The 12,235-nt window shown below is 24.7% G+C and overlaps 1 protein-coding gene across 1 annotated transcript in view; it reads left to right on the top strand.

Moving 5' to 3' along the window:
- Positions 1-1,238: 1,238 nt before the first annotated feature.
- Positions 1,239-12,235, top strand: part of LOC145828493 (uncharacterized) — a 23,529-nt gene continuing 12,532 nt past the window's right edge. The window contains exons 1-6 of the mRNA XM_082936248.1: positions 1,239-1,255; positions 1,380-1,542; positions 2,109-2,290; positions 5,970-6,166; positions 6,568-6,725; positions 7,048-7,160. Of these exons, the coding sequence (XP_082792374.1) occupies positions 1,239-1,255; positions 1,380-1,542; positions 2,109-2,290; positions 5,970-6,166; positions 6,568-6,725; positions 7,048-7,160 (830 nt within the window). The remainder of the gene's footprint in view (positions 1,256-1,379; positions 1,543-2,108; positions 2,291-5,969; positions 6,167-6,567; positions 6,726-7,047; positions 7,161-12,235) is intronic.

The following is a 12,235-nucleotide window of genomic DNA, read 5'->3' as shown; positions in this document are numbered from 1 at the left end:
ATAATAATTCTAAAATGATTTGTTTAAATAAAAGACCCGAATAGCGTTATTTAACAAGTTAAGTTTTGTTTGTAACTTAATTAAATAGCAAAACTTATGATTCACACATACTGCAAATTATATGTTTTGTTTTTAGGTAAAAATTTTCAAATTGCAAAGTTTTTAAACTTCTTACAATTTATAAAGAAGTCAACAATATATTCTTTTGGAATGAAAAAACAAAAATAATACTAATATGGGTTAATTTAGTTTATCTATAATTAAAAAACTAAACAACTAAAAAACTGCTTCAGTCAAAAATTCACCTAAAGTAGGGAAAATTTCTTAAACTTTAACTAACTAAAACACAAAAAAACAGCGATTGACTCACTTATGTGTGAATGAGTAAGAAATGCACTTTTTTAGTCAAAAAGTTTTAAAACGAGTCAGCGAACTATTTTTATGTTTATTAGAAAACAACGTTTAATTTTTTTTCAAATATAAAAGTTCTTAACTAAAACAGTTAAACCTCGTGCAAAAATGACGCTCCGTGCATTTGTGACTCTTTCCCGATACTTATGTAATAAAAAAAAATAAAAGTATTATTACGGTTCTAAAAATGCAAAATAAAAAGGACTAGTACAAATGCTCATTTAGTTTGATATTTAAACTTGTGATGTACAGTTCTCAATAAAATTAAATTTACAATTTATCAAATAAATAAGTAAAAAGAGTTCAAAGTAGTAGTAAAAAAAAAAGCATAAGTATACTTATATAAAATAAGATAACGATGACAATATCAGAGACCGAGTGTAAGAATAATTTTATCTTTGTGCCGCAACCATAACTAAAATTATTTTTATGGGATGTTTTGAAATTAAGTTACATCTAAAAACTGACGATTCTTAATAAAGTTAAAGGTCAGCTGAAAAAGTTTAAGATAACGAAAAATTAGTTATTTGTATGTTTGTATTTTTATAGTTTTACAACTTCACAATTTCGTTATATAGATTTGAAAATAACTAGATGCTCGTTACTGTACCGATTACCTAAATCAAACTATATTAACAAGCTTTTAGAAGTAAATTTTTTTGCAAGTATTTTTACACACTATTTAATCATTTTTTATTGACATATGTAGATTTATGTAAAAGTTTTGTGTAAAAGTTTTATTCAAAAAGTTAACTTTTATCCAAAAATTTGAAGCATCTAATACGCCTTATAACTTTTAGTAAACTTTAAATTTTTACAAATTAAAAATGGTCACCATCATAATGTGAAAAAACTGTAATACTTATTTTACTAATTGAAAAAAAAATACACATTTTATGCTTCAATGATTAACTTAATTTGAATACAAAACTTCAGTAAATCAAAAACAAGAGTTTATAAACTACCAGGTATGTTCTTCAACTAGCTATAGCTGATACGTTATTTTTGTTAACATTGCCTTTTAAAGCAAACGAAGACATAAACAATGCCTGGGATTATCCTAACTGGCTGTGTAAAGTAAAAGAATGTATTCTTTTTGTAAACTACAACGCTTCAGTATTGTTTTTGATGGTAAGTAATTTTTTGAGCTAAACTTTTAACAAAATTAGTTACATACAATAAACTTTTAAACTATGGTTAGCAAATGTACTGCCGTGAGTCGGAGCCAATCTTTTTTTTTATGTAGTAAATATACTTTTAAATTACATAAGGTAAAAAAAGTTAATAAAGTAGTTTAAGTATATACGTAAAAAAACTAGTTTTGAATATAATTAGGATCTTATTGTACAAATCTATAAAGTTTTATAAAGTACTGTTTAGTTATTTTTTTTGTAAGCTGTTAATACCCAGTACAAACTTCATTACCTGTTACAAGTCATATCATTTGTCTTTTAGACCAGCTTCTCCCTCAGGGGCAATTAAGGCTAACAGAATGGCGAAAAATGGTAGAAAATTAGTAAAGGGGAGATATTTTATAAAGGGAACTACTATTTGTAATTTCTGCCGAGGGGGCGTCCGTAAAAACGATTTTGGGGAACTTTGATAGTTTCATGAGCTACTAACTTCGAAAAAACCTATCGTTTACATTAAATACACTACATAAAAAAACGACCATTATTATTTTTTTATTTGAACAGATTATGAGCGTTGACCGATACATTGCAGTGTGCCACAGTCATTCTGAAAATTTAAAGAAGTTGCGATATGACCGGGCGGCTTCGTGCATAACAATTATCATTTGGATAGTTTCAGTGCTGCTGTGCACTCCCATTGCAATTTACAGCACTAAAACTGGAACTGAACCAAACTGCAAATGCCAGTTAGTTTTTAACTTGACAATGTACGTTTAAAATTTTATATTTTCGAAAACTGTTTGCAAGAGCAGAGTTTCTAAAATAAGAGATGCTGCCTATCGGGGCGATTCTTGCTTTCAGGGATCAATAACTAGTTGTATGGAATAATTAACTGACTTAGAAATGTGTGGTATTTAAAAAGGTAGCACAATTTACAACACTAAAAGCGGACCTGAACCCAACATTAAATGTTAATTAGTTGTAATTCTAACACAGTATTGTATATTTGACATTTTTGAAATTTTGAAAAGTGTAGTACACCAGGTGAGGTAAATTTCCTTGTTTTAGGGGGTAAGTTTTCTTAATTACAAGATATGTAAATTAATGTTTATTAATTTTATTTTTTATTTATAAATTAGTATTTCAACTGAAATTTTTTTTACGTTAGGTCAACTCTTTAAATTTTACGATTTGATATATTTAATAATCTTAAAATTCAAAAAAAAAATTTCTCAAACTTAAACACTGTTTTGTATATTGGGGGTAAATTTCGTAAACATTTTTCAAAAGTAAAAATTTAAAAAAAGGTTAAGAACCGCTGCACTAGTAACTGACATAAATCTTAAGTGGTTTAAAGCTTGAAGTTTTCTGTTTGTTTGTTATCGTAGTTGTATAAGCAGTTGACCTTTTAAATGAATAAAAATAGAAAACAGAAAAAATTCCATTTTTAAAACTTATGTAATATGCAAATTTTTTAATAAGCAAAAAGTAAAATAAATATAATTATATTGACAGCATCTGTTGTATCTAATTGTTATTGGCAATAACTAGTTATATGCAAAAACGTAAATGAACAATCAACTAATAAATCAGCGTTATTTTATAACGGGTAAAAATTTACGAAAACCTATCTTAGAGTCACATGTTTTTATTGTGTTTTTGAACTTTTAAATATTTTGTTTGATATTTGTTTTTAGCTGCTACATTTTGAAGTAAAATATAAGAAGGTTAACTTTATTTACAACTTATGTTACGTGGCAAGTTTGTTTAAAAACAAAAATCGTTGATAGCATTAATTGCATTTCACAAAATTCATAATAACTACATAAAAGTATACGAAATGTTGTTAGTTTGTGTATAAAATAGTCAATAATATGCATCTAAAACGTTATTTTTTAGAGTCGAACAAAATCAGTATTTTAGCTTTAAAAGTTAATCTAAACATTTTGATTTAGAACAATTTAGTTTTAGTAAGTGTTTCTTATTTACGTGTAGTTTAGAAAGAAAACAAAAACAAAAATAAAACTGAGGATTTTCTAATCTTTCATGCTTTAACATTTAAATGAGTTTAGGAAAGTTTGAGTATTTTTTAACAAACCATAATCTCTTTATTGTTAACCGAAAAAAAAATCAAAATCAGCAAGTACGTCAGTCAACTAAACATTAGATATACTTTACATTTACTTAGTGTTTTCTTTATAAATATTACCTTTTCTTTTTTCTTGGTTTTCCGATAAGTAAGCAACAAAAAATATTAAATTTCTTGTTTTTAAACTTTTCTTGCTTAATTTAAAATAAGCTTGTCAAGTGAAAATTAATAAATCGTGCAAAGTTAAATTAAAAAAGTATACTAAAACAATTGCGTACTTTTACTTAAAACTCAATGGTAGTTTAATAAGCTTTATCTAAAAATCAAGCTGATTGTTTAAGTAAATATCTGTTATGGAACCTATTCATTCAAAAAATATTAAACTCATTAAAAAAAAAGAAGATTAAATCTGATATTACCAAATTTCTGTAATATTCAATTACTAACTTTTATAACAAGTTAGTTTTAAATTTTTTCTAGACAAGATAAAATATTTTTCAAGTGTAAGTATGTAAGTATATTTATTTGAATAAAACTTAGTTGAAATATGCAACAATCTCCGGCCCGCGTTGTACTTTGTAGCTAAATTATAATTTTTATTGAAAAAATGAAAATTTTGTGGTTAGAACTTACAATTAGGTGTTTAATTTGATAGTTAGTAAATAACTGTACTTTTTTACATAATTTATCACATTTTTGTTTTGAAAAGTAAAATTTGTTACAAATTTGATCTTTAAACAACTGCGGCCCGCGAAAGACTAATCGCTAGACAATGCAGCCCGCAAGCCATTTTTCTAAAAAAACTAGCCCCGGACTAAGAAAGGCTGTCTGCTCACCCCTGCGTTAGAGTCACACAAACCTAAAGCGTTTTAAAACTTTGAACTTACTTTTTTCTTTGTTATAGTAATTGCATTAAACAGATAACCTTTAAAAGGACTAAAATAGAAGAATGAAAAAAAAAACAGTTGAATTTTTGAATGCCTTTTTTAAAGTGCAGATTAATTTAGATAGACAGAAATCAAAAAAGCTTAAAAAATTTATTGCATTTAAATTGTCGTTTTTAACAATGGTATTAAAGCACGGACTTTTTCTTCAAGCATTACGATTTTTTTAGTCAGAGTTAAAAAAAAAAACTAGTAACAAGGTTTTTCTTCTCTTTATTGTTTTTATTTTTTGAATGAGTGTGTAAAGATTTTGCGTATTTTTCTTAATACTATAATCTCTTATAGATAAAAAATAAAACATGCTGTCTACCAAATGTTAAATTTGTTTTCAAATACTCAATGTTTTGATTATAAATACTCAATTTTCTTAATTTCCTGGTTAGAAAACAACAAACAAATATAAAGTTATGTGCTTTAAATATTTATGGTTTAATCTGGTTTAATTAAGAAAAGAGCTAGTCAAGTAAAAATTAATCAACAGGCAAAAAAAATGTTTTGTTCTACTTCAAGCCTAATGATATTAATTAAGCTTAATCTAAAAATCGAGTTAAATTGTTGTATTGCTGTTTGTAATGAAACCTAAGTATTTAAAAAATTACTAAACTATTTATAACTGGTTGATCTTGAAATGACATTTTTTTAATGTGAAATATTCATAAAACAAAATTCTATAAAGTTTATTCCTAGTTTATCAAAATTATTCATAAAGTTATAAAAACAGTTATTTATTTTAAATTTTAAGATAATTTTCTTAAAATTAGTTAAAAATTATGTTCGATTAGTTTTTAACAGCTACTACCCACTTTATTTATTTTAATAATTTTAACTACTAACTACTTACAATTTATAGCTGCTAAAAGCTAGCGATTAGTTTCACGCTTTTTGAATTTGATTGAGCAGAAAAATTATCTATAGTACGTGACTCATATACAATTCATTTATGTAAAAGGTATGAATTTGAAAATACACCAAAAAATGTAAATTGGAAAGATAGGTGTTTTAGTAGTCTGCTAGATGACAGTTTGGTTTCAAAATGTATCGAAATCGCAAGTGAGCTTAATTTTGGAACAACTAAAGTTGAATTTTGCAGGTAAAAATAAAAAGTTTTAATTAAAACCTTACTAAAACAGGCTTACATGGTTTGAAATATTCTATTTCTCATTTTACTTAAGTACTTCAACAAATGAGAATATGCATTTTTGTTAAAATAAATTGAACAAAATTTTAAACATTCCTCTCTACTTGATACAAATTAGTTCAAGTTTAAAAAATCTAGAAAGCTTAGAAATTAAGAGCTGCTTAAAAATGTTGTTTTTGTTACGTACATTTAGCTTTTTACTATATAAACATGTTTTCTGGGAATTTTGCTCTAACAATTGAATTTTTTATTAGAAAAAGCGATGCTGAACGTCTAGATCAAATATACGGAATCGCTATAAAATTCAGTGAGGTATATAAAGACTACGAAGGTCTTTTCAATTTAGACAATATTACCAATATAGATTCGTTGAACAACTCTGCTTTAAGTGCTCCAAGAAATTATACAGAATACGACTACATTGACTACAATAATTACCCAAACGAACAAGGTATTTGAGCAGTAATAAAATCATAATAACTAATTATACGTGTTTTAATAATTGAAAGTACAACTTATGAATACTCAGAGAGCCAAATCAGCACATGTGATTATTCTGGAGCAACTTTTATTTGGAAAGGAATAATCTTGTTCAATTTTTTCGTAATGTTTTTGTGTCCTTTAATAGTGAGTTTTTTTAACACTAAAATATAACTAAATGTTTTTTTCTAAACCTAAATACGTTTTTGTATTCCTATATTTAATTATAACGTTTAAATTTGACTAAAATTCAAATTTAGTTCGATTATAAATGTTTAATGAAAAATATTTAGGTAATTGTATTTTGCTACGGGTTTGTCATTTTAAAAGTCCGAGAATCTCAAATTAAATGTTCAACTCGCGTAACAAAAGGAAAAAGAAGAACTCTAGCGTCTAAAAAGTCGATAAAAGACAGGAAAAGGGTCACCATCATGTGTGTTTCGCTTGTTGTGGCGTTTACATTTTGTTGGACAATGTACCACATTATACATTTGGCTAAACTATTCGGAGTGATAACTGCAAGTGGAAATGTTAGATGTTTGTACAAAAATAAATCTGCAACTTGGTAAAACTTTTGACTTTGTGTACAGAAAAAAAAATATAGAAAAGTTAATTTAGAAACAAATAATCTGTATCAAACAGTTTTTAATTTACTTTTTTAATCCTTTAACAAATCGAACATTGTAAATAAATTAAAAGAAAGTTTACTTTAATACTAGAAACTGAAAATTTCCCAATTTCAAGTTATTATATATGTAAAAATAATGCGTTTTAAATTATAGTTTTAGAATAAAAAGTATTAAATTTAACTTAAAAGTGCTTTTTTATACAACAACTTAGCAATTTTTTCAGAGTAAATTCTGTTACACGTTAGGAGCAGTAGGAGGTTTGTTGGGTTACTTAAACTCAGCGCTCAATCCTTTTTTGTACAGTTTCCTGGGAAGTAACTTCTCACGCCATTGGAAGTACGTAACAATAAAATTCTATTTTAAGTAGCTAATTAAAAAAAAAATTGAGATAAAAGTATTTCTTTAAATTAAGTTAAAAATTTTATTTCGAAAATATTTTACTTATATTTAACATGTTTTATAAGGAATACTTAAAAATTTTTTTTTAATATATTTCAAAACTAAAGTAAGTATTTTTGTATGCATATGATAGTCTTAATAGATTTTTTTTAGATAATCAGAGCTGTATTTTTATAAACAAATTAAACGGTAGTTTCAGTGTGAAAGTGCTGATTTATGATTCGATGTTATAAAAGTAAGAATACTAACTTTTGAAATTGATAGCAAAATTTATAGGTGCTTGATTTACCATTAACATTCTTTTTTGTTACTGCTCCTATCTGTATCTAGTTGTTTACGATTTTCAGCTCTTTAAAAAACCTGAAACGGTCAAAAATTTCTTTCAAATCCAAAAGAACAAACATGAAGTGTAGAAATAAATCAAAGAAACCAAGTATAAATGAAAACCAAGAAAACAAACTTAGGACAAAGTGTTTATCGACTTTAAAAGAAACTTGTAATCAATCGTCATTTTCTAGGTTAGTTTTAACTTTGTTTATTACAAATGACTATACAATTTTTTGTTAGGTATTACAGTCAACTCAGGCAATCCTACGCACTTGTTTTTTTACGCACTCTCTTTAGCTACGCATTTTAGAATTTTTAAGTATACAAAAAAAAAACCAATATTTTTAACTTAGTGCAAAATCAGCAAAATTTCGCTCAAAATACAATATAATTTTTTTTATTTAAGGTATGCACTTTTTGAGGAAAGTTCAAGAAAGTATATACAGCTATATAACTTATATATTTATTAAAATGAGTTTTAATCATCGCATTAAGTAATAAAACTGATTTTTTTAAACCAAGTTCGATTTTATTATTTCATATGAGTTAAATTGTTTTTTAAGCGCAAAGCTTTTTACTATGTATTAGTTAGCATAAAATAAAAACTCCCATCTTTATTTAAGTGCGTAAATTGTATGTGACATTACGTTATTATTTTATAGGAAGCATATATGCTTAGAAAACTGTTTTAGAAGTTTAAAAATATTTTTAGTCTCTCTTTTTTGAACAACATACATAGTTGACTAAAGTATTTTAAACTAAAGCAAGTCGTAACCTCACACTTAAATCAACAAGCAAAACCAAAAAATAAAATCAAACACAATTTAGAAGTGTAAAAAGTAGTATTTGTTAATGAAAAATAATAAAACAGACAACATGACAGGTGTATTTGCTACCTCTCGTTTAATTACGCACTTTTGATCTGGGCCAATGTGCGTAGGTTCGCTACGGGTGACTTGTATTGTTTTATTTTAATTGTTTAATTTTGTTTCCAATCAATTATCAAATATGACATTTTATCTTCCATTTTGACAATTTAACTACTTGACTAAATAGGTAACTTTTTAAATAAAACATTTTCAAAATGAAGTAAAAGTTTAATAGAATACAACACCAATAGTATTGGAAAATGTATATTCAAATGTTAACACGTGATTAAGCCTTTTAATAATTTATGTTTAACTTTATTTTACTCACAGAAGAAATCGTTTAGTTTTGAAGTAACTTATCTTGGAAGTAAAAGAAATAGTACGGTAAGTAATTTTTTTTTGTTATTCTTGTGTTTAGAAAAACAAATGCAGTTTAAGAGTATACTTATTATCTTAAAACAAAAATATTACTTAATTTTTTTCATTGTAAGATACTTCTTAAAAAATGAGTATGCTACTTTTGAATTTTATTTTAAAATTAAAAAATGCTTATACTTATTTTAACATATGCTTACAATCTGTGAGTTTATAAAACCAGCAAACGTTTAATATAATTAGTCAGCATTTTTTACACATAAATTAAAACAAATTTAAATAAATCTACGTCACTTAATTAGTAAAAAACAAACAAGAAAAAGAACATAATCCTAACACGGGCATTTATTTTTAAAAACTGCGAGATTAGTGGCCATTACTTATACAACATTTGAAAAACTCCCAAGTTTTTATGTGTTTAGAAGTTCGTATTTTTAAACTAAAACTCTTTAATTTTATAAAAACAAATGTTTTAAATCAAGAAAAAATGCTTTACAATAATTTTTTTTCGAAATTAATCAATTTTTTTAATTAGAAAACTTGTCATTAATAGCTGTAAAAATTCTACCAAATGTAGAAAATAAAGTTGTAATATAGTTAATCATTAGTGTTTTTAATACATAAAATGTACACTTTTTGGAAGAACACTACTTTTTCTTGTTATTTAAATTTAACAAATGAGTATATTTTCATACCAATATTTATCGAAAGTTTTATGATACATGATTACAATTTGATTTCTTAAGATAGTCTAAATAGTTTTACAGAATAAATATATCAAATTTTTTAATGATAATTTGTTGCTTATTTAATTACTTAAAAGTATGTTCTTAGTTTTTCGAATACACAAAATATTTTATGCATTTGTGTCGGAAATACTTTAATTAAGCATTGTAATTTTCCGACTATAAGTAACAGTTTTAACTAAACTAAAAACAAAAATTATTACAGGAAAAAAAAATCACAAGTCTTTTTAAGCTTACGACAAATTTTAACAAAACAATTTAAAACTCTTTCCACTTTAAGCAACTTTTTATCAATATATAACGTGAATCTTTTAATATTTTAGTTGTTGTTTTTATAAAATTAATTACATACTTCTTTAGAAGTAAAATTAAGACAAAAAAAAAAGATATTTACTAATGCAAAAATTTAAACCTACAGATATTGGTCAAAAACCTTTGAAGAAACTAGAAAAAAATGAAATATAATAAATTTCTCCAGATATTTGCAATATTTGTTAAATAAACTTCAGACTTTTGATTGTCTTTATTAGAGTTCTAAAATAAAGTTATAACACTATTTTTGTAATAAAGTATGAAATGAAAGTCAATAAAAAAGTGTTAAAAAGCAAATATCAAATAAAATACTATCAAAAATTATAACTAACTTTTTTTTTTTAAACATATTTTATTACCAAAGTCAATTACCAAGTTGAAATGGTTTAAAATCTCTTAAGGAAAAGAAAACTTTTGAAAGCTTTTTCTTTCGTACCAAGACTAATTACAATTGTTTTGTAAATAATTTTAAGACCTAAGAAAAGTTTTTATTTAATTAAGTTATCATTTACTTCTTGTTACACATAGTGAATAATTTAGTTTTAAAGAAATTAAAAAGTATACAATCTGATAAGTTTAAAATTAAAAATACTTTATGACAATAAACAAAAAAAAATATAAAAACAATTTAACTTTTGAAACTTTGGTATACACAATTTAAGTAAGATAAAGTTGTAGAGCTATTTGAACTTTTAAAACATGAGTCTTTAATTTTTACGCTTACTGAAACAATTTTGAACAGCTCAAAATATTGTTTATTAACTTTATTTATTTTACTTTATGATATTCCATTTATTATCAATAAATTATCAAAAAATACCATCGTGTTCAAAAAAATATAACTACTAACACTTTTTTGATTCTAATTGCTTGGATGTTTGTAGAAAATAAAATTTCAAATCAATCGCTTTTATTAGTACTTAAGTAAGTCACAGAATTAAGAAATCTTATATTTTAGTAGTCATGTCTTTCGTAGTTTATGATTGTTGAAATACTTTTAAAAGACTGTAAATTTCAATACTTAACAAGTCTAGATGATAATTCTAAAATGATTTGTTTAAATAAAAGACCCGAATAGCGTTATTTAACAAGTTAAGTTTTGTTTGTAATTTAACTAAATAGCAAAGCTTATGATTCACACATAATGCAAGTTATATTTTTTGTTTTTAGGTAAAAATTTTCAAATTGCAAAGTTTTTAAACTTCTTACTATTTATAAAGAAGTCAACAATATATTCTTTTGGAATGAAAAAACAAAAATAATACTAATATGGTTTAATTTAGTTTATCTATAATTAAAATACTAAACAACTAAAAAACTGTTTCAGTCAAAAATTCACCTAAAGTAGGGAAAATTTCTTAAACTTTAACTAACTAAAACACAAAAAAACAGCGACTGACTCACTTATGTGTGAATGAGTAAGAAATGCACTTTTTTAGTCAAAAAGTTTTAAAACGAGTCAGCGAACTATTTTTATGTTTATTAGAAAACAACGTTTAATTTTTTTTCAAATATAAAAGTTCTTAACTAAAACAGTTAAACCTCGTGCAAAAATGACGCTCCGTGCATTTGTGACTCTTTCCCGATACTTATGTAATAAAAAAAAATAAAAGTGTTATTACGGTTCTAAAAATGCAAAATAAAAAGGACTAGTACAAATGCTGATTTAGTTTGATATTTAAACTTGTGATGTACAGTTTTCAATAAAATTAAATTTATAATTTATCAAATAAATTTAGACTAATAAATAAGTAAAAAGAGTTCAAAGTAGTAGTAAAAAAAGCATAAGTAAACTTATATAAAATAAGATAACGATGACAATATCAGAGACCGAGTGTAAGAATAATTTTATCTTTGTGCCGCGACCATAACTAAAATTATTTTTATGGGATGTTTTGAAATTAAGTTACATCTAAAAACTGACGATTCTTAATAAAATTAAAGGTCAGCTGAAAAAGTTTAAGATAACGAAAAATTAGTTATTTGTATGTTTGTATTTTTATAGTTTTACAACTTCACAATTTCGTTATATAGATTTGAAAATAACTAGATGCTCGTTACTGTACCGATTACCTAAATCAAACTATATAGCGCTACTTAGTTTTTTTTTTATTATAAAGATGAATTTTATAAGATCTAATACTGTTAATTTTTTTTCATCAGTTGTTGTTCAAAGTAGCCATTATAAACATTTTTCACTTTATACTTGATGAAAATATTAAGATGTCATAAAAAAAATTAGTTTGTCAAATGGGAAGAATGTTTTTTTGTATATCTAAGAATGTATTTAAATTTTTTTCTTTAAAATCTTTGTTGTTAAAACATAGAATTATTTTCACTTGCTTACTTTTTCAGTTGTAGGTAAGATTACAAAAAAATAATA

This window comes from Thalia democratica, chromosome 2 (assembly GCF_965202585.1).
Source record: "Thalia democratica chromosome 2, ktThaDemo2.hap1.1, whole genome shotgun sequence".
In the NCBI taxonomy this organism is placed as follows: Eukaryota; Metazoa; Chordata; class Thaliacea; order Salpida; family Salpidae; genus Thalia; species Thalia democratica.
This window is presented reverse-complemented; position numbering and strand designations above follow the sequence as displayed.